Genomic DNA, 24,058 nt, shown 5'->3' on the forward strand with positions numbered 1-24,058 from the left:
ATGAGCCAGAGATTCACCGTCTGCAAGAGCGACGGCGCCCGACGCCCCTCAGACATCCAGGGGGAGGTGAACCAGCTGTTCGAGGGGGACGAGCCCCCGACCCCCGGCGGCGCGGAGGGCGATGATCCGGCCGGTGCAGAAGTGGTGGTGGTGCTGCAAGGTAGGGGAGAGACACTGGGGCTGCAGGATACACACACACACACACACACACACACACACACACACACACACACACACACATCTGTGCACATGCAATGTGCACAGATGTGTGTGTGTGTGTGTGTGTGACATGCATTTTTACATTGCATGTGCACAGATGTGTGTGTGTGTGTGTGTGTGTGTGTGTGTGTGTGTGTGTGTGTGTGTGTGTGTGTGAAAATATGAAAAAACAAAAAGAGCTGGAAAAGACCAAGGTCCCTTTGTGAGGACACTGTAACAGGACCTTAGTGTTGCTGGTAATGTTCTAAGGGAAACACATAACCAGTCGCTTTTACATGCATCCTCTCTGTTCTCACAACATGTCTGCATGCTTTTCTCTGTGTGTGTGTGTGTGTGTGTGTGTGTGTGTGTGTGTGTGTGTGTGTGTGTGACATGCATTTTTAATTTCCACAAAGGGCACTGTCTGGCCAATATCGGGGCGGCACTGCAAAGGGCTCACACATTTCTCTTTTCACAATAAATTGTTACTGTTTTGTAACATTCTGATGTGCATGTTGACAAACACAAATAGGGGGAATATGTTTTTATGTTTTTATGTGTTTTAGAAAATGTTCTGTTAATTATGTGTGCATGCTCCCACTGCTGCATACGTTCAAATGTGTTTATTTTTCATAATTAGTCCAGTTAATTTCCTTTGTGACCCCTCAGTAGTCAGACAGTAGCCTGTAATGCTCTCCATCCTGATTTATGTAGGATTTATGTATACTTTCTTATATTGAAGCAGTCATGATTCACCCTCTTCACATGCTACTTGTAACTGCGTGTGAGCAGCAAACTACTTGATTCCCTGGTGATGAAAAGGATATACATCAATGTCAAGTATGTTTCAACCTTGCGGCTTTGCTTACTGTAATAGCAACACTTTATTAGGCAATAGCTTGCAGTGTGTGTCTCTTTTTGTTGCAATTGAAATATAAATATACAGGACTAATCCTGTGCTCATCATAAGAAAACATCTGATTAAAAGGGCGAATAAAAACAAAGGTGGCCAAACCTTCTTCTCTGCTTTTAGTTATTGCCCCTCTGAGTAGTACCAGCCTACTGGGAACCAGAGCCTTTGTGGTGCCATCCAGTCACCAACTCACCTTAGTGAAATAATCAAGGTCCTGTCATTCATTTTCTGAATTGAATGCGGCAGTGCAGAACAAATGGGAGGCTAGAAACTCCTATCAGGCCAAAAAAATGGAAGCCATTACCATTACCAATGATTAGCAGTAGGAAAAGTGCAATCATTCAGGTCCACTCAAGTGCAAATAAAGATCTAGCTGCAACTGAATCAATATATTTATACAGTTTGAACTTATGAAGGCTGCCACATCAATGGCATTTCCAATTAATTGGCCAGGCTCTCTGGATTCCCAGAAATGCATATATTGCAGCTTTAGATTGGCTGCCCGTTAGTTTTTTTGCTTTGCTCGGAAGTCTATTACAGTCACAGTAGGCAAACAGTTACATATTTTGTCAGAACAGGGCTGTTCTGGATTTATATGACTACCATAAGTCCTTACACTTCATGGCTTATACTTGCCCCTCTCATTGGATATATGAGATGTCATCCCCTTGTCTTGTCCTTCCTGCTGTGCCAACGTTTAGCAGGGCTGACAGATTTCCACTATTAAACCAGCCAGCCACTAAGATGTGGAGTAAAAGCCTTTAATTACCAGCCCAGCACTCCCCTTCATTGCTACAGAAAGCCTTAGAGGTTCAAAACATATCACCGTGTCCTACCGTGCAAGTGCATTAACATATGCCTCCTCAGCATTTCCCCACTTGAATGCCCCAGCGTGTATCAATCATTGCTGTGGACATAAAATCTGGCTGTGTGGGTCAGTAGGAACAAACCTCACCGTCTCCTTGTGTTCCCTTTAAGAGATGGAGAACACTTTATACTGAAGGACCTCCCCTCATGTACAGTATGTTATGTTCTGGCTGAGCTGCAGCCTGGTGGAGACTGGCGTCTCTGCATCCACTTTGCTGGTTGCCATGGTGACACGGTACATTTTCACCGGCGTTGTCTCACAATGGTCTTGCAATAAGGTGAAAACACTAGCAATCAGTATCATTATGAAATCAATCTCTACCTGCGTGGTGTGGTATTTTCCCTCCTGTTTTTCTTTCTGTGTGCCTAGAAGGTTTTGTTATAGAACAAAAAGATGAATTTTATTATAAATGAGGATCATATTTGTACTGTACACCATAAGTGTTCAGATAATGATGTAGTTAGGGACACTATATATACAAAATTGTACTGTTAAATAGACGTGAAAGACTGGGTACAACAATAATTTTCATTATGGATTAATCTGTTTTTATTTTCTTTAATATTGTTTTAATAGAAGAATGTTTTTCTATTGTGAAATTGTGAAAAACGTCCATCCATACATGAGCTAAAGGTGACATATAAAAAAAAAAAGATGATGTGACCAGCAATCCAAAAAATGCTAAAAATTCTGTCATACAAGACAAAGAGAAGCAAAAATCTTGACATTTAATGCTGCGTTCGAAGAGAAAACATGTAAAGTCAATGCACAGGCGCGAATAGACGCGAATTCGAGCCAGGCGACGCGAATGAGGCGAAATTGCGAAATTCGCGTGACGCTGTGTTGCGAAAGCCAATCAGCGTTGAGATTCTCCTCCTGTCATCCTGTCATGTAAGCAAAGTCTAGCACCAATCGATCCGAGCTCCGTTCAGAAAACAAGCATTTTAAAAGTGATTTCCTTGTGGTCTTACAGAGAGAACTAACAAAACATGAATTCTGACTTTTTACAAATCGGCATCATTATGTAGTTATTTCGGCGTCCCTTTTTGTACATTTATTGCAAATAAATCACAGCAAAATTGTTTATTTTCGGTCCATACAGCTGTAGTAAACCAGCCGACGTGTGGCCTGCTTCCACCGATGTTATGAACCCAGACAAGACGGCGTTTAGTTTCCCGGGGATATCTGGGACTGCCACAACAAGCACAAAGCAGAAATAGCAGTTATTTCTTGCATGGTTGATTGCGGAAATAAATGGCTTAGTTGATGACGGTTTCCAGGGAGATAAGCCACTCCCCCTCTCCGGTGCGTCTGTCGCGAATGACGTGAATAAACACTGACGCGAGTAACGCGTCGCGAATATTCGCTTCGCTTTTGGTGTGAATGCGGCATAAGAAATTGAAACGAGAGAATATTTGTCATTTTATCTTGGTAAATGATTAAAATGATTGATCCTTTTATCAAAATAGTGTTTTTGTCGATTGACTAACGATTAATTGACTTATCTTTGCAGTTCTAGTGTATAATGATTTTTATCGCAGTATAGATGGAATCAACCCCATTGTGTGTTTGCGTGAGTTAATTCAGCTTAAACCAAGGGCTTGTGTAACTATGATTCATACTTGCAGGCGTGTGTGTGGAATAGGACTGCGAATGTGTTCAGGTCTGAATATATCTATGTAATTATTCCATTGTTGGCACTTTATTGCTGCGTGATAATTCCACTGTCTACCGAAGCCCCCATTCAGCCTTGTTCGTATTTTAGCTGGTGGTACCAGAGCAATCTCTAAATTCTTCCACCTTGGCCTGGACCCGTGATCCTGTTTCTATTGATCCAGAGGGAGGTGTGAGCTTAGTCGGCTCAGCAGGGCCAATGTGGTTGGTGATGGCTTGTTGCAGCAGGGAGGAAGACCCTCGTCTGGCTGCCAAGTGCCCCTCTCTGCCCTTGACCTTGCAGTGGTGTAAAGGGATATATCTTCGTTACAGCAGTCGGGCTCTGGAATGGGCTGCATATGGGTTCAGAATGGGCTGAGTGTTGCAGTTGGCAAAATAGTGAGGCTTTGCAAATTCCAAAGTCATTTATAAATCTTATATTCCCAAACATATTTATCATTTAAACCTGCAGTCATTGTTTTTTTTTTTTTGCACTGAAAACACGACCATAATTTGTTTGACAGAGACTGTGCGCATTGACATATCACATATTATCACGATTTTAAAATCATCTTAATATGGTGAGTGTAAGCAAACTTTCATTATGAGATGTGTGTCCACCTGATGGATGTAAATTCAGTGTTTGGTCTCCATGAAATATCTGGGTGTTCAGCTGCTAAAAGCTCAACGCAAGATGGTAAAAGGTTCTGTAAAGCAGAGTCAGCTGATAATAATATGTTGGTTACATATTAATCATTGTGTTTTGATCCATTTTTAATAAAAAAAATATTGATTCGAGCAGCTTTTAGATAGGAGTGTATGCTTTTCAAATCTTTTGGATTATCACTGTAACTACCTCAATTAAATTCTTTTTTTTTTGTCATTTACATTTTTTATTCTTTTGGACATATTAACTTTATACATAGACACAAAGATACTATAATGAGGTTTAGGATACAGTAATGATATATACACACAAATCCAGTCCACAAGTACTCCACACCTCTAAGATCGTGAATCTGTAATGTAAGCCATCAGTTTTCCACGTTTGGTCAGTTCTGCTTTTAAATACCGTATTTACACGACGGAGCAGACCTCCATATGTCTGAACTATTTAGGGTGAATGAGAGTGGCCTCTTTTTATAACTCCATCTATTACTGATGCACTCCTTGCATGCCTCGACTCCTGCGGTTTTCAGTCAAGCTGTGATTGCCCCGACGGTTTCTAAATTTGTGTAAGAGTGTGAATATGTGTTTGTGTATATACTTGTGGTGTAGTTGTATTCATGAATCAACAGTAACTAGCAGAAGGGCTTGGCTCTCAAAACACAGACATTCTGACGTTAATAACTGTTTCCCAATTTGTCCCCAGAGGTTTGGTTTACGAGCAGAGAAGCCGACTTGGCTGAGGTTTTAATCCGTGTCAGGATGTTCTGTTTCCTTGTAAGCGAATACGGTCCAGAAGACAATGACGCAGCATGGGAGCACAGCGACAACAACAGCCACAATCACAGCAGCACAACCTCATAACCTCATGAAAGCGGGAAAAACAGATTTAGTTTGGAGCCAAAAAATCAATTCGTGTGCATTTTTGTCTTTGCAACTCACTGTAGGTCAATTTCTAAAATGTATACTGTATACAGAAATATCTGTGTGTGTGTGTGTGTCAAGGAACAAATGGAGAATTAACAGCAGTGTACAATTCCCAATACCCTTCCTTTCACTCCAATTTAAACAATGTATTATTATGTGTTTGCTGTGGTATCACCTCGTGTATACTGGCCTTTCAACACCAAACCCAGAGCTGAGCTAAGCAGACAGTTATTAAAGGTTTAAGCTGGCAATCTTCTGTAATATTGTATTTCTAATGTAAAAACAAACAAACATTGTTGTAGTTAATCTCTCAGTATTTTCTGTCTTTCTTTGTCGCACTTGTGAAAGATGTTCTAGTCTCATTATGACTTCCTAGTTCAAATGAAGCCCACTGGTTCCTACTAAAGATGCAGATCTTTGTAATAAATATATATAAATAATAAATAAATATTATTATATTATATTATTAAATCAGGATTAAATACGGTATTTGTTAGGGGCTATTCTCCACATAATGTTGTTATTAGTAAGTCGGCTGAAATCCGTATCGAGCAGCGGCTGCCAGCGATTGTGCTCCCATGATAATGGGCTGTTGGCCGACCAGACTGAGGATTGTTTGTGTGTTTATTCAGGCATTTCTGCCCCTGTGTTGTAATGATGCCACGTAAATAATGGAGAACCTCTTTGATATAGAGGTGCAGTCCGATGGTGAACACAGATACTGAGACACAAAGGGCCATTGTAGGATTAATATAGTGGGCTGGCTGTTTATAGTCACTCCTGGGAAGAGTGTGGACACCTGATTAGGATTTTTATGGATTATTTATCAACACCCGGAAAGCCTCGCGTAATCACAGCTTTTCTTGTCGTGAAGGGAGAACTGTGATACTAAACATTGCATTTGCTGTTGTTGGCCATCTGTTCACACAAAAAGGGATTAGGTTTGAGACGTGAGGTTTTTGTTTGGATAAAAGCTAAATTATTTTCATTTTTGAAATGTATGGGGGCTACAAAAACAAAATGTCAGCATTGAATGAAAACGGAAGTGCAAATCCTGCTACAAGATCCTTGTTTATTAGTGTTCAGTCAAGACCGATTTGACAGTTTGTCAGTGAAGTTTGTTTGGCATGCGTTTCATGCATGGTTAGCCAGAATTGCCCATAATGCACCTGTGATTGGTCCAGGTGGTGATAGGACCCTTTCTTTCCCAACTGCCAAATAAGGCTAATTGGTTTGACATTCAGTCTAATAGGAGCCAACCTCTGAAACAGTGTCTGCAGTGGTTGTCATTGCAAAGTCCTTTACCATGAAGTGTTATGATGTTTAGTCTGCCTCCTGTTGTTATCGTGCACATAGAGGAACAAACCTACCTCCTGTGTGCAGAAGTGTAGACCTAACGATTATATACTGACAGGCTGCTGCTATAAACAAAAAAGTAATCGGTCACAACCTTGGGGTTCGTAGCAGTTTACTGGGATTTAAATGATGAAGATTGCTTTTCTTTAGGTCATCTAGGAGACTTTAAGGTGCTCTTTGTGCTCAGCATTCCCCTTTATCGAGATTCAACGTGCCACGCTCTGGTCTTGAATCCTTCCCAAACACATTATCAAAGCTCGGCTGGGAATTTGAACATGGGAGAAGCTTTATTGCTTGACTGGCTGTACCATCTCTGCACATTATCTTTAACAGATGCACCCGTGTGTGTGTGTGTGTGTGTGTGTGTGTGTGTGTGTGTGTGTGTGTGTGTGTGTGTGTGTGTGTGTGTGTGTGTGTGTGTGTGTGTGTGTGTGTGTGTGTGTGTGTGTGTGTGTGTGTGTGTGTGTGTGTGTATATATATAAGTATAATGCACTTTGTGAAACTACATACAATGCACAATGAAAATTAAAGGAAAATAAGATACATTTTGTTGATAGTGAGTGGGACATTTATTCAACAATTATAGCTTTTTAAAAGGTGATTTAAATAAAATATCAACTTTTTTTGTTTATTTATCTTCCAAATATGAAATTGGCAGTAGTTTTCCAAAGTCACAGTTTGTTTAACATCTGTCAGTGGAAAAAAGAGATGCACCAATATCTGATATTGGTCCGATTCTGACTCAACTAGCTGGATCGGGTGTCAGGTAACATTATTCTACTAAATAACAAGTCAGCTCATTTATATCTATTTTTATTTGTTATATTTTGTTCTATAAAGTAAAGTAATGTTTACATTATACCTGACGTTGCCTTACACATAAAAGAATGATCCCATTCACTTCCTCTGCAGTGAGGCACTCAGCTTATTCATTAAATGCTGGTGTTGGATCGGTACTCGGTATCGGCTGATACCCAAAGACCAAATATTGGTATTGTGACTGAAAAAGTGGAATCTCTGCATCCCTAGCAGAAAAACTATCATTTCCAGTCAGTGCAAACAATTGAGAACCTTTTGTTTCTTTTACCTGCCAGAAAAATAAACCGTGAAGATAAATCTAAAATTGTTTAAATGATATACTTTTCTCTTGACCCAGTAAAACATCTTTAACCTTCCACTTACCGTTCTTTGTCTTCCTGCCCATCTGTCCTCCTCCTGCTGTAATGCCATTAAATGGCTGGACATTTTCTCCCTCAGAAGAGCCATTGATTTGTAATCCAGCGAGCCATTAAATGCCGCGGCCTCTCCGCCATCGTTCACCATGTTATTCCTTTTCTTTCCAAAAAAGCCAAAGAGGGGAACCAGCAATAAAGTGTGGATCAATACGACTCATACACCATTACCTATGTATGTCCAGATCCTGTCTAATTATCTGTTTAAATTGAATCAAGTGATTAGGGGCTTCTTCGGGGGGGAAGGGGAATGAGACGCCGTTTCACAGAGGGGTGTGGTGACATTGACCGAACAGCAGAGGGCAGACCGTTTAATGTTTTTAAGGTGGAGACACACAAGACTAACGCTGTGTGTGTGTGTGTGTGGGTTCTCTAGAGCGTTGAGAAATCCTTCTAATTTTATTTGAAGAGGTTTAGGTTTTTACATATAATATGTTAATATACAACAGACGTAAGAAGCTTTAACAGCTGCTTCTTGCACGTGCAGATTGTCTTACGGTACATGTGAATTGGAAGGCTAAATGTGACAAATGAATTGCTCTGCAGTGACCCAGACAAGTGTGTTTCTCCGATCAGACAACAGGGGGCAGTCATGTCCTAATCAAGACGCCCAGCATCTACGTATGTATTCCCCTTCAGTCAGAATCATGTGGTAGAAAAAAACTGATAGAAGAGAGGAGATCAGGAAGCCAGCGAATTACGCAACCGTCTGTGTTATGCGTGTGTGTGTGTGTGTGTGTGTGTGTGTGTGAGACTGAAGGTGCGTGTTAAGCATATGGCAAGTGAACAAAGAGTGTGTGTGTGTGTGTGCATGTGTATGCTCTTGTGTATGTGGATGTGTGTGTGTGTAAGGATTGGATGAAGAAGAAGTAAGGGAGAGAAAAAAGGTAACAGCTCAAGAGGGGGAGTAAACCTCTCGTAGCCCAGAAATCCTAGTGCCGTTATGTAACTGTGTCTGCAAACGGGGGGAGGTGTGTGTGTGTGTGTATGTAAATGTGTGTGTGTGTGTGTGTGTGTGTGTGTGTGTGCGGTGGGGGATTGGAGCCAATTGATAGAAAGTGACAAAATCCTCCTCACATGCAGGCAGGCTGCAGGGCAGACCTCAGTGATACTAACATGGGACGAAAGAGGGGGGGGAGAGAGCAGGGGAGGAAACCTCAGCGGGGAGAGGTGGAGCATTTCTCTCTTCCCATCGACCACGCAACTTCGGACCGATCTGCTACCTTTACACTGGAGGTTTCCACCGTGTCTGCGTTCTCACATCGTCACAGCCATTAACATCCCACATCGATTCAGACTGTCAGGCTGGTTTACAGCAGCCTGTAAGAAATGGCCATGTATGTCTTTAGAAAGGTCTTTTACAGAAATGCTCTCAAGATGCATTTTGTGTGTATTCTCTATTTCCCTCTTACAGTACCCGATAAGAGGTGCGGATGTTTCCTGACGTTGTTTCGGAGAGCAACTATGGCCGGCATATTTGTCATTATATTTACTAGAGCTGAAACATGTCGCTTTTGACTAATAAGTCAGTCGACAGAATGTGGCGACAAGTTTCATAAGCAAAAATTTCACTTGCGCTAGAAACAAAAATGTGCATATTTGCTGCGTTTTTAGTCTTAGTCAAAACAAACTCTGGGAAATAATGATGGGCATTTGACTGATTGGTAATTAAAATAACTGTTAAAACAAAAAGACGTTACCCTTAAAGCCTAGAAACAAGAATGTTCCTCTGTATGAGGTTGTTTGGGGCTGAACTGACTGATAACGAATGGGATGTAATAATGTAGATTTTCTGTACTTAATTCCTGTCATTACGGTCTATCTTCACCCCTTTCCTCTCCTCCTTTTCCTTCACCTATCAGTGACTTGTCTGTATTGTACGTTTTTGGTTTTTGCATTGCATGTGTCACAGTTGGCATATCATGGCGTTGCAGTTAGTTTCGTCATTCTGAATTTACTTATTAGTCCCCGGGGATCCGCCTTTACTCATGGCAGCACCGTCAGGATCTGTGGGCAGTGAAGTCTCCCAGGACTCTTCTGCTCACATTTAACAGCTGAACCCAGGGGGGAGCAGAGTTTATGGTAATATTCCACACCCAAAAAAATCTGCTTGTATCAACTATATTTTGGGAGATACTTAATGAAACAATACCTGGGGACAAAATCATTTTTAAAACATCAGTGTGATTATTTATAAGACATTGGTTGCCAGAATAAATCACTTCTACCTGAATGTAAGAGATGTAGCAGAACACGCTCCATCTACTGAGGCGATGGAGGCAGAGAGCAGCGGGCCAGAGATGCAGGCCATGGATCCCCATGGGCCTGGGCTGGTATACAGGAACTACACCAGGCCCACTGGGCTGTGTGCTCTCTCTCTCTCTCTCTCTCTCTCTCTCTCTCTCTCTCTCTCTCTCTCTCTCTCTCTCTCTCTCTCTCTCTCTCTGGCTGGGAAACAATTTCAGGGCTGGGGTGGGAGCATAATTTAGTTTTTTTTTTGAAAAGGTGAACTGTAAAGGAAGATATATGATGTAAGAGTTGTGCCACCAGCTAAATGAATTTGAATTATGTGTCTTCAATTTGAATTATTTGTTTTTGTGAATTGTAGTGCTGCTTTTGGCTGGCCGGCTGGCAGGCAAGGTGCCATAGTGCTGCAGCATACAAAGGGAGAAGGATGGACCTTGTGTGTGTGTGTGTGTGTGTGTGTGTGTGTGTGTGTGTGTGTGTGTGTGTGTGTGTGTGTGTGTGTGTGTGTGTGTGTGTGTGTGTGTGTGTGTGTGTGTGTGTGTGTGTGTGTGTGTGTGTGTGTGTGTGTGTGTGTGTGTGTTTTGTGCTCGTTCCACTGCCCGGTTCTCTCCACAGTCCACAGGTTCTGTCAGCTCGCCGCGCTCAGTTGGGGTTTCGCTCTCCGTCACCATTACCATGCATGACACTGCTGTGGCGCAAAGTCAAGAGGGTGACTGCAGAGAATTTCCTATTACTTCTAATTGTCTTAGAGTATACGCTGATTATGTACAGAAAACAAATGTACGCCTTTATGACGGTTCACCACAAACCATTGCTTATTCTGGTACTCTAAATAGATTAAATAATTACAGGTTGTGTTGTTAATAGTACTTTGAATAGTTCTTGGCATTGGGAGTTTGTCAGTACAGACACCTGCTGCCTTCCTCCAGTACGATCCAGTCACCACCTGCAGTTCTGGTCATGATAACATGCACCACTTTCAGGCAAGGAAAGTAGTTACAGCAGCAGAAGCAACATATAATGTTTTAATATAACATAAACATTCTGAAGTTATTCTTCCATCTATAGTTTGGCTGGACAATAATTCAGTATTAACATTTATTCACCTTCAGTCAAATTGTATCTTGATGACGATCATGTCGCTATTGTTTAGTAAAAGTCTGCAGTACGAATAAACGATTTTAAGCAAAATGTAACTATGTGGATCAAGGCTTATCCTCTTCGATATATATCCTAGTGTACAACTGGCTCGTGTTGCCTTTCCATTTGAGCTAAGCGAGGCTGTCCAAGATTATTCTGTATGAACTAGGATTGGCATGTTTTGGTTTGTCGGTCAATCACTGCTGTGTTTGATTGCAATGTGCAATTTTGATACACGGTGGGTTTCGCAGTACGGGCAGTCATTTGTTTTAACAATGATATCAAAAACACCGCATGATGAGAATGCTAATAGTTTAATGTCGTATAGTTCACTGCAGTACATAGAATATTTTTTTATTTGCAGTACATCGATGCAGACTAATTTTTACTCCGCTCAACATCAAAGTCTGACGTTTGCTGCCGTGCACATGGATGTATGTAATGTATTCATAGTTTCATAGTAATTTTTTCAGAATTGTGTGAGTGAACATTCATATTAAAGTAAAGTAGGTATATTGCACAATAATGAGCTTCATACCACTTCTGCTGCTTCTCCAATTACTTTCATTACTTTAAATTCTGAGTTTGATTTTAGTTATCTTCTTAAGCAAGACATTATTACATAGTGTTCGTTATAGCAGGCTTTTATTTATTCATGTATTCATTTTATTCAAATTAGGCTTCACAGAATAGCAACAAAATACAAATAAGCATTTGCATGCATGTTGCCACACATACAAGCACATACACACATATTATTCAGTGCTCTAACAATGGTATAAAAATGTGGAATTGTACACATAGTACATACGTGTATAGATGGATGGACACAGTTGGTGGATGGTATTCTGTAGAGCTTTCTTCTGCCAGTGGATTTAATCCAACGTAGTTTTGTTCTGCTCACCTTTTAGCAATCTAATCATTTACTATAAACCGTAATTTTATGCAAATCTAATCATTTACTATAAAAAATGTAAATGTATTTTAATTTCAGTATCCAACCAAAATGAATAGACAGATAAATGGCATAAATAAACCTTAAACTTCAGGTTAAAGTTTAGGAAGTTAGTGGTGGTTTCATTGTGTGAATCAACCACTTTTCAGCTTTTGAAAGCTTTCTGGTGATCTGTCTTTTAAGGAACCTCAGTTGCTTTTCATACATTACAGCATCAATGACATCGTGCAAGCTTTTACTTTCTGCTTTCACATGAAGCACTTTTGTAACACTACTTGACCGACAATGTCTGCTGCCTTCAAATGCTCTGTAAACTTTGGGTTAAAAAGATGTTAATGTGACTTGACATCCTTTTTTGGCTTTTGGATAAAAATAATGCTTTTCTTTTAGATTCCAGCAGCACCAAGCTACTTGACTTTCTTTCACCAGAGTGAAGTGGACAGAGTATAACATCTAGTGCTATAATTGCTGTTTTAAATAACATACCACAGCATTCAAATGTGTCCGCTTGTGGCAATATAAAGACATAACATCAAGGTGTGTCGGGTGCCGAGCATTGAAAGACACGTAAATAATAAATATGGCGACTATTATAATTGATAATCACATTTACCATTAATTGTTGATATAGCTTCAGGTCTCTATGCTCCATAAATGTCAAATCTCAGCAACCATGAAGCTTTAACTTCCCTCATGTATTTACCACTTTGGTGGGTTGTTCATGTGTGCACAGCTTGTACTGTAATTATGATATTTCCAAGAGCATTTGAAGACAGGCCAGGTTGTCCTCAATTATGCATTCATGCAAGATAGTGAAACATGTAATTTCAAGCTGTAAGGTGAGCAAAGTTACAGAACAAAGTGACAAGCTTGATTAAAGCTGTGAAAGTAAAACTGTTTAGAAGCTTATAACAGACCTCAACATTATTGAAACTTTAAAAAATAGCACACATAACGTCTGATTCCTCCATCATGGTTGACAGAAAGGGGCACATAGTGAATCACTTGACAACAGGCAGACCATGCGTGGTGTTCCTAATGGAGCTGAAACAATCGGTCGATCATTTTGCTTATGCAAAAATGCGCCAAAACATAACTGGTGGCAGCATCTTAAATGTGTGTTTTTTTTTGTCTACTATACCTTTTAGGTTTTGACTGTTGGTTAAAAATAAAAGACATTTTTAATAGTTTTTTGACATTTTATTTACCAAATTATCAAATAGTAGTGAAAAACGGCGATTGCGACTTCTCGGATGCCAAGGGGACACGTTAAAATTCTTTGTTTTGTTTCAATCAACCGTCCGTAACCCAAATATAATACATTCAGAGTGATAAATACAGACAGAAGCAGAAAACCACATTTTCTTAGAAGCTGATATCTTTCGGCATCTTTTGCCATTTTGCTTGAAATGTGACTGAAATACTCCAAAGATTGATATCAAAATAGCTGCTGATTAGTTTCTTACAATGGTTCCCGACCACTCATTCTACCATCTTCGGATCCCCACAGACCCCAGAGGTAAACTTTTCCTCATATCTCACAAGCGCTTTAATTTATCTAAATTTTTCATGACTTTGTCATTCATTTTGGTCCTAATGACTTCATATCGTTGTTTTCTGTTTTAATTTGTGCTTTTTAAGTAATGATTACTATCCTCACTCTGCCCGCCTTCCACTCATCTAGTCATCTCTTCTCTACAAGTGCACCAAGTCTATTTAGACACATGGTCACTATCCACTCTGGGAATCAGCCCCACAGTTGCTCTCAGAGTGGATTGAGTCATGCCAACCCATTAATCCTCTCCCTTTCTTTCCCCTCTCTGTCGTTTGCTCCCTTTTCTCACCTTCCCTCTTTCATGTCACAGTGACCTTCCGTTTATCTGCCTGCCAAAAAGCTGAGTGCTTCTGGAGTTTCCCTCACGTCGAGTATTCAAAGAATGCACATTATGATCCTCCGTCTCCGCAGTCATTTGTTTTTTCCGCGCCGTGTGCTTGTTGTCGGCCAGGTAAACCGCAGACAGCTCCGCCATGCATGATCTATCTTTACCACATGTCCACTTGATGTGTGTTTAACGCCTCGCTCTCAATCACTTTTAGCCACAAATTTCCCACAAAGCACTTTTTCAGCTGCATCCAAAATACTCTGTCTTTTCTGTTCATTCAGCTCGGGGCCACTTTGCCTGTCTGGCTCGCTGAATGGATGGCAAAAAAAATCACCAGTGTGTGAATGGGTGTTTGGTCGGCTTGCTTTGTTAATGGTGTGTGGAGGGGATGATGGGTAGGACTGCTCTGCCCGCATTTTGTGAGTGCAGTCAAGGAAGCGTACAGATGTGTGCGTTTTTGCTCGTAGTGGCAGGGATCAGGATTGTGTCTCTGTGAATAAAAAGGTGAAAGGGAAAGTGAAAAACTGACATCTTGGATTTTCACTATTAACTCCCTCCCCCTCCCAACCCCCCAATTGACAGCAGCGCGAGCTAAAGCTAGATGGATGTCAAATAGGTTTTCTTGTACCTCACACACACACACACACACACACACACACACACACACACACACACACACACACACACACACACACACACACACACACACACACACACCTCCACTCCCTCCGTCTGCCTCTCTGCGATCTTTCTTGTTCTCTTTCTCCCGTCTTGATGAAGTCTCTCTTTGCTTTTACCCCCCTCTCCGTCTTTTTGACTCCCTCTCTTTCCTTTCCTCTCCTCTCTATCCTTCTTTCTCTCTCTCTGTCTCTACCCACCCCCTCACTCTTACACCCTCTCTCCCCTTGGTTTTGGTGCATTGCAGTGGCTCCACCACCACATTGGAGACACAACAGCCTTGGCAAACGAGGTCTCCCTCTCTCTCCGTCTCGCTCTCTCTCACACACACACGCACACGCGCACACACACACACACGCACACATACTCACACACACTTTCTACTTTCTATTCTCTTGTTTTAGCCCCAATTTCCCATCCCTTTCACTTTCGTACTCTCTCAAGGCTTATCGAGAGCGAGAGACAAAGCCTGGAGAATGAGCGGAACAGTAACCTCAACCATTTCGCATATCAAAAAGCTGCACAAGATTTGAAATAAAGAGCCACAAACCCAATCCTTTGCCCTCATTCTTGCTAGGAAGACTGATTTCTATATGCACACACACCGCAGCCTTCAGAAGCCCCGTGCCACTCGAACAGTTGCAAGGCAACCACCTCTTCAGTTTTCATATAATGGATTGCTCTGTTCTCGGGGAATAAAGACACTTCTCAGATCTTGAGCGGACAAAGACTTTGTAAGATTCCCTGTTTGTGTCATCTATCACACCTGAATAGACTACCAGGCGAGGGGCACCGCACCGCAGGAGGTGACTGTCAAAGCATCAATCCAGCTCCGCTCTCTGTTGCTCTCGATCTGCCAGCACTGATTAAACATACATTTGATGAGGGATCCTTCTCCAGTATCATGTATTCTCAGCTGGATATACCAACAAACTCGCAAAAAAGGATTTCAGCATCACGCTCGCACTATAATGATTCTCACATCTTTTAACGCCTCTGTGTTATTTCATATGTTTCTACTCAGTCGGTGACTTTAAGTGTAGAAAAATAAAAAGATCAGTGAAACGCCTTCAGTTGATGCTGCAACAGGTCTTTATGTGTCTGTCTTTACCAGCCTTGACGGCAGCGCTGGCATTCTTTTCACTTTGGGAGTCTGTGTGTGAGTCATCGTGACGAGATGTGGTCCTGGAGACACCTACTGCTGCGGGAAACTACCACAGAGGCGGTTAGGAGTGTTCTGCCAGGTGTTTACAGGTCTGTCTGTCCGTCTGTGGACAGATTTTGTGGCTGTGATGGCGTTGAAACCGTGTAAGATGCAGTCATGAAACTTTACAGATGTGCAGTTGAGATCTAAATGAAGGTGGAGTTTGAAGATGGGCGTGGTCTGACTAAGGGGGGTGAAGGGACACATGGCCCCGACCAATTAACGGCCCTGGCCCGATTTTGAGTAGCAGCTGTTGTTTCCCCATTGATAGATGCTCTTTAGTTAATAAGTTTACTTGCAAATCATATAACAACTACAGCACAAAACCTTCCACACACATTAAATAATCTAAAACCATTTAAACTCAACCTACTTTCCCTCTCCATTCATTTCATATCGACTCAATATTACCTCATATTTACTGCCTTCTTGGGCTATTTTAATAGAATTTGTTGTTTTTTAATGATAATTTATTTTGTTTGGTAATGTTACCTGTAAAAATGATGGCTGACATGTGCTGGTGTTACTAATTTTTATGTCACTTCTGTTGTTAAAACAATTTGTACATCACAAAGAAGTGTGAAGTGGATTATCTGTTTCCCAATCAGGTCTGTCTTATTCATGTTTACTCATTACATTTTTTTTAGCTTACAAGCTTCTGGAAATTGTCTTTGAAATGCAAAGAGTTATATCACTTAAAGCACGTTTTCACATTTTTCTACCATTTGGAAAGGCAAAACAGATCTTTCCTTGCACATTATTGTTGAAGCGAGCTTTCCAAATTAACCGAACAGTTTAAATGTTAGAATATAATTTACTGATTTCTACAACGTATTGTAGTTTATGATATGAACAAATTAGGAGTCAATAAATAATAACTACTGTTTTCCAACAAGTTTGTGTCACTGAAGCATTGGACTAAGTGCCCTCATACTGGCACCTGGACTGGCCCCCTTTTCTATTTATAAATCCTATTCAGTCCAAGCTTCTAAATAGTGATGACGACTGTGGAGATAAACTTATTATTGGCTGCAAATCTGGTTTCAGATCACTTTAACTTCACAGTTTTATCTACTTCCATAACAAAATGAACTTACAACCAGGTAATTACAGGATTTAAATGTGGGGTGTGCAAATCTACATATCAAGACAAGCAGTGAATGTATAATATATTAAAGACGCATAATGCTGTATAGTAGTAATTATTTAGTACACTACTGTATAATTAAGTACACTCATGCACTGAATTTCGATGTAATCATATCCTGTATTGATTAGTCTTTTAAAGTCTATACAAACCACACAGGAAGAGATGTAAATTGAGGAAACCGTCAAAGTCAAACAGGAGTGAATAGGGTATTTGTTGGGGATTATTTTCAGCCGTGGATTAATACACATTTAGTGCTCTGCTGATTATTTACAGCAGCAGGACGGTGTATTTGGGATCAGCTCAGAATAAACTACAGTGGTTGTGTTCCTTCATCATAATGAACGGACATGTCAGACAGTGCGGCACTGTGGCTCACTGATAATAATGGAGGTCTATTGCACAGAGGAATAAGTTATATTAGGCTTTGGCTTCACAAGCAATATGTTTTGGCAGGATCAATTCATTGCTGGTTTTGATGTGTGTGTATATATATAAATACAACATATTGCCAGCCATTATCTTTAAAGGTGTCGTCAACGAATCCTAATTTCAGATTATTATACACTATATTAAACATACTTATTAATACTATATTCCATTCTTGCCAATAGATCCCCCTTAATGCTGCACACTGTTCCTTTTAAGAACAGACAAGAACCAGGCTCATAATGTTTCATCTGATCTAGAATCAGTTTACTCGTCACGTTTGCCCCACACAATGCATGCCGGACTGGGCGAGGCGAACCCCGTGAAGCATCCCTTGTTTTTAATCCGAGCTATTTAAGGATAACACTCCCACTTGTGAAAAAAAGTCCAAAGCCGAGCCTGTGATTTAGAATTCCATGCATGCGTTATGTAATGCTTTTGTCTTTCATGCTTGAACTCCTCTCCAGGCACGGGCATAGTTTATTAATGAAAGGGATTGCATGATTGGGGGGTTGGTTGTCTGTGTGTGTGTGTGTGTGTGTGTGTGTGTGTGCATGTGTAGTGTGTGTGTGTGTGTGTGTGTGTGTTTGCATCACTGAACAATAGTTTTTTCGTATCTGTGTGTGCATGCCTGTGTGGGCAGCTAGTGTACTGTATGTGTGTCTGTATCTGCTGTGTGTGTGTTGTGTGTGTGTGTGTGTGTGTGTGTGTGTGAGGAGATTGTGGGAATTCCTGTGACATGAGGAGCATGACAACATGGCCACCCAGGACCGTGATAGTTCAGGGTTTGTCTTCCCTGAAGACCATATATAATGGCCTGTCACAGTTTGCACGGATTACCCACTTATGCCATCTGACATATGTGAGATGTAATGTGCGCTGAGTGACAAAAGCTCACACGCCAAAGTGGAGACTAATAACCAAGGGTTGTTGTTCACTATTGTAGGCGACAAAGTAGAATCGTGCTGCTGTACACTAAGTGTTGTTGTCCTGCTTCTTCTGATGAATTATTCAGACATCCTGTCTCGTTGTCAAGTTTTAAAATTCAGTGAGTTCAAAAATCTAAAAGTAAAAATATGACATCACTCGTGTTTCTGGTCCAACAGCAATTCAAAGTTGTAGAAAAAAAAGCTGTGTTTTGCTTTTTGAAAAACAAAAAAGATCTTCTTAAGAGTTTTTTTTTGGAGGGTTAGATAATGTTGTCTCTGTGTGCATTCAGTCTTAGCCATTATTAGGTGCATGTTACCCTCCCTCTCAAAAAATGTTACTACAATGGTCCCCAATTCAAAATAAAAAATAGTACAAATAATTTTGGAATGATGTTTTTTAGGAGGATATATTAAAAGGCTCAAAGTTATAGTTTTTCCTCAAACCCAGAACTTTTTTTAGCTACTACAACGAGTTGTTACTAGAAATCTTTTTGACTTCACATCCTTGAAAATTATCTTTCATTATGACTTTTAGAAGTTCATAAAATTACAAAAAATGAGAGTGTGAAGGCCATTCTGTTCATCGCATGTTCATTCACAAGATACACGTCATGTACTTTTCTTTTGTCGGAAAAAGGTTAAACTGTTAGTTCCCCCAGTTATCACATTTCTTCAAAAAAATCCGATCAAGTCATAAAATAAATGCTACCCTCTCCTGCTCGTCTTGTTACCTCTATGGATTTTGTGTGCATTTACTGACTTGAGTCGAAGCGATGAAAAATGACATGATTAATAAAAAAAATAAATCAAGACAGCCCCTCAAAAGGTCAGCCATGTGGAAATGGATTATGTTAGCTGTGATCAATGGATCGTCGTGGCTTTTACGCTGTGGAGCAGCTGCAAGTGCTCGTCTGCTTCTAACTTTCTTGGTCAAATTAATAAACGCCCCGCGCGCTTGTCAGCAGCTTATGTTGAAGCAGTCATTCGCTACCTCCGCCCGTCTCTCAAACCCAAGAAGTAAGGGGCCCTGTCTTGGCAGGGGTTGGCTTTTAATTGAAATTGATTTTGTCTCCAGCGAAGGAAGCTGATGTAATAGATAGGCAATGTCGCGTAGCTGCCTGCAAAACTCCCATCGGGTCCCTAATGGTTTTTTGAAGGCTCATAAGTTTAGAAGTGTACAAAACAAAGCCTCTCTTGTTAACCTGCTCTTATGACAGCCGTCTCGGCAGAAATATACACACAGATGCATGTTGGAGCACCAAATGCATCCTTCAGGAAAAGCTACGACTGTTGCATTTTATGTTCATTGCCACTCATTTATGGCATTTTGTCTGCCTCACTAGCTGTGTAAACATCTAATGAAGCCATTATTTCAGCTTTCACCGTTCCTTCACTGCTCCCGTTTTATTACCGCCCTCCGCTGTCTCTCCGGATCCCTCACTCTCTCTTTATAGTGTGACTATTCACCGTCTGTGTAGGTGTGTATCAGTGGAAAATTGCTTCTTCTTTTTTTCTTTTTTTTTTCTCTCCCTTCAAGTGGGAAAGTAGTGACGAGGCGTTGGAGTGCGCGGAGGCTTGTCCTTCGGCATTAAGCTTAGATTGGCCGAGTGCAATTGTCCGGGCTCTTTGTGTACACCTCTAATTGAATTGAACCAGACCAATTGACCCCCCCAATCTGCTTTCTATTGAGTCAGATGTGGAGGTGAGTGTATTTATCACTTTTTCCTTCAGCGCTGAAAAGGAAAACCACTTGCTCTTCCTCGTACCAGGGTGTTTCGGCTCCCCGGGGCAGGTCACAACAGAATCGGTACCACGGGTTCTGCCACTCGAGCTGTGTCGCAATTGATAGCTTTACGCCCCGACACCTCAGCGAGCTCAACACAAAACCTCTCTTTCTTCACGGCTAAAGGTCTTGTCAGCCCTAATCTCCTACACAGCCCTGTGGTATGGATTGGACAGCTGAATCCCAATAGCGGTCAAACATTTTGCTTCCTCTCTCCGGTGAGACACATTGGCAAAGGAAAATAAAAAAGTAATCCCTGTAACGAGATGTTCACATTTTCTCCCTCTCGGCTTTTCTCGCCCATTATTCAGAGAAGGGAACCGGCGTAAACGTCACAGTGTGCTATAAATGGATGTGCCTAGGATGCCGTGTAGTCAAGGAAACCATTTAAAATAGATGTTTATTTCTTTCTTTTTACAGAGGAGGGTTTCTGTGTGCTCCCAGTGTGACTCTGCTGAGTGATGCATTTAAAAGATGAATCTAAAGCATCGGTATATCCTGATATTTAAAACGCTCAAAGCAAAAAATGACTTCACGATGGCTCATGATGAGATTTCATTAGTGGCCCCGTTCAGTGGAGTTCCTTCTGCCACTGACTTTTTTTTGACGGTCTGATTTGGCTTCTCCTTGGCAACGAATGCAACGAGGGAGAATTACAGAGTGATTCATCTCACTACTGTGGTATCTGGCTCAGTCATCGAGCAGCAGCACACAAACTAGCCTACTCTCATCCTGTGTGTAGGATCCAGCGTCACACTCCGAGGGCTGCACCTTCAGAACAAATCAGAGATATTTAGTGGTTCTGTCTGTGTGAAGCTAGTGGAGTGATACCAAGCTTTTGCAGTGGAAAAAAAAATAAAAAGGGCACATTTTATTTATTTATTTGGAGGTTGCAACTTTAAATCAGATGATGCTTTATTTTTATTTTTATTGATATTAAAGATGCTATTTATCCACCAGAAAAAAGTGTTTTTGTCGGTCCTAAGGTTCCTTATCTTTTCCTTACTGCCTACTGTATCAATTTTTTCCCCCTCAGCTGCCGCTTAAGATTATTACATGTTGCAATTAGTACTCGCATAGTTTTTTTGGTGCCCCGCTGTACAGTAACAGTACAGTAGATTTCACGCCTCAGACCATCAACCAGCTCCTCCTAAGGCTGTGTTTATCACCCCCTTAACAAACGAAAGTTAATTAATGAAAGAATAATTAGCCGCGCTAATTAGTGAGCTGTTAAAATCTCTGAAAGTGCATTTCGTCCGACTCGGACACTATTCCTCACACCTCCAAAATAATTTGGTTTGTGCTTCCCCCTTGTGAATGTATAAGCGGCTTATGCATTTGCCAAACATTGATTTGATCTTCTCCGCTGACACGTGCATGCTGTGATGGTCATGCTTGTAATCCTGTTGGCTAAATATGCTTAGCTGTGAAAGCAGATTAAGACATGGCTCTGTTTTCTTGGCCAGATATTCCCATGGTGGCCCGGGCTGATCTAAGCAGGAGCTCTGAAAACATCTGTCCGGTGCTGTTGTGTTTAAGCATGACCTAAGGCAGATGTTCAATCAAGTATAGTATGGAAAAATATAAGCATTGCTCATGTTCCTGTTGTTAATTGTTTCAGGGTTAAGAGCACTTCTTATAGCTTTAGATATTGACTCCTAATCATCAGACTTTTTCTTCAGTATCAAAGTAATCCAGCTGATATTGTCTGTTTGCAATGCAAAGGAAGCGTTAGCCGCTTTTCACCCCCAATGCTCGGATTTACATTCATGCTGAGTGCGTAGGACAGAGGGCATTACAAGCAGATGATGTGTAAAATGATACCTTTTAGAAATCAAAGAGTGCACCTATCTTAAATATTCTCACTTTTCCAACTAAACTATGTATTATTTTACAAGTATTTCCATTGTTTTTTTGTGTGTGATCAATAACTGTTGTTAAGAAAAGCTATGACTCAGACCTAAGCATGAAAAGGAACACTACATGCTGTGCTGGAAGGCTTGAGTCTAAGACGTTCCTCTGCAAAGGTGAATGAACCTTGTTTTACTGTTTATCTGTAAACCTGAAGTGCTTAGCAGCTAATTACAAATCTTTTGCGGTCTTAGTGTATAATTGGGTGAAAATTGCAATAGACCTGGACATAAATCAGCTTAAAGTTAACCAACATCATAAACACGAACAAGTTATATAGTATAAATAGTCTCAACTCTAAAGCATGATGCATCTGTAGCAGACTGATAGGTATAAGGCTTTTACAAACAACTAGTATTGCACGATATAGCAATACTTGAAAGGTATTGCGATACCCTGCTGGGTTGTCTGTATCAGCAGCTGTTTTAACCAAAACTTTTTTTTTATACGCTGTTTGATGTGATATCTAGTTGCAATAATTAAGTTAAATATCAAATAAATCACCTAAACTCAAGTAGAGGTGACATCATTTTTTTATTAATACATTTTTACATTTAATTAATTGAAGAAATAATATTAAGATCCGTGTTCTGTCATCTATTATTCCATTACTTTCCTTGATATTTTAGAATATTGCCATGGTATCATTTCAGTATCAGTATCGAAGTCAAGTAACAGCTGCCTCTATCATTTCCACTTTGCTATATCAGACTGTTTCCTGTGACCAGCTTTTTCATAGAGTAGACTGCCAGCGGCCTGACTGTCAGCCGGGCAAGGTGAGAGCAGCATGCCTGGTGAAGGCTGCATAAGGCTGAGGAGGGGCAGTGGACTGGAAGAGGGCAAAGCTCTGGCAGTGGACACCACAGCCTGGCTCATGAGCAGCCAAGTGGAAAAGGGCAGTCTGGTGAATCCGGGACTGGGCAGTGATGTATAGTGGATTGATTCGAGAAGGCAGTCATACAAATATATAATATCTTGTAATATAGATAAAGGAGGATTTTCTTTATAGATAGAAAAATTGGAACAAAAACACAGGTGAATGATCATGCTGTGCATCATCATTAGTGCAAATCCACATTTCAATCTGTTTTTAAATACATAATTCATTTGGATTTTATTTAGTCAATGATCCATAAACATTTTCTGAATTATCAGTGACTATTTTATAGCAAAAGTGTAAGTGACGCTGAACCCCACATTGCTCCCAAGAATAAAAGCGGATCATACTTGGTGTAAAGGACTGTGAATAGATATCTGATTACTCTCAAATCGAGTCTCGCAAATTGGGATTGAAAGTCAAATGCTAACGTTTCATCTTGTCGGATCACATCAAACATGATCAGAGCCAGCAGGACTCACTGGTGGAAAAAAAAAAAAGAAATCCCTCAACCCCTACTTACGCTACATTCAAGACATGGTCCATAAATATGGGCTATCAGCATGAGGCCAATCATACAACAGACACACACACAAACACAAAAAAGCAAACATCGCAGCAAATCCATGCTGTGGTATTTACACATTCGACACAAAAAGATAAAACAGCGGGGAAGACGAGAGAGCGAGAGAGAGAAAGGTGGAAAAAGAGAAGGAAGCAGAGAGAGAGAGAGAGAGAGAGAGAGAGAGAGAGAGAATGGCAGACCCACTGCTTGCTATATTGGACAGGAGTGCCGTTGCCATGGCAACCGGCAGCCCTCGATTGGTATTTGGAGCAGCGAGTGGAATTACTGCAGAGGATTTGATGTTCAGTACACATCTGGGGTCAGCTAATATGGCGCCACAATCAGCTACTCCTCTGCTCGCTCCGCACCGCGCTCACAATCCCCTGTTTGGGACGCGGCGGCTGGCAAACCGACAGCCACCGGCGTTAAAATCTCTCACCGAGTGCCAGATCAACCGACGGTTCCCTTCATCCTGACAGATGTTCGCACTGCCAAG

At 41.0% G+C, this 24,058-nt stretch overlaps 1 protein-coding gene across 2 annotated transcripts in view; it reads left to right on the plus strand.

Moving 5' to 3' along the window:
* The window catches only part of slc12a5a (solute carrier family 12 member 5a), a 145,690-nt gene continuing 121,632 nt past the window's right edge, over nucleotides 1-24,058 (plus strand). For both annotated transcript variants that reach the window (XM_054616573.1, XM_054616572.1), the window contains exon 1: nucleotides 1-160. In XM_054616573.1, the coding sequence (XP_054472548.1) occupies nucleotides 1-160 (160 nt within the window). The remainder of the gene's footprint in view (nucleotides 161-24,058) is intronic.

Source organism: Anoplopoma fimbria, chromosome 17 (assembly GCF_027596085.1).
Source record: "Anoplopoma fimbria isolate UVic2021 breed Golden Eagle Sablefish chromosome 17, Afim_UVic_2022, whole genome shotgun sequence".
Lineage (NCBI taxonomy): Eukaryota > Metazoa > Chordata > Actinopteri > Perciformes > Anoplopomatidae > Anoplopoma > Anoplopoma fimbria.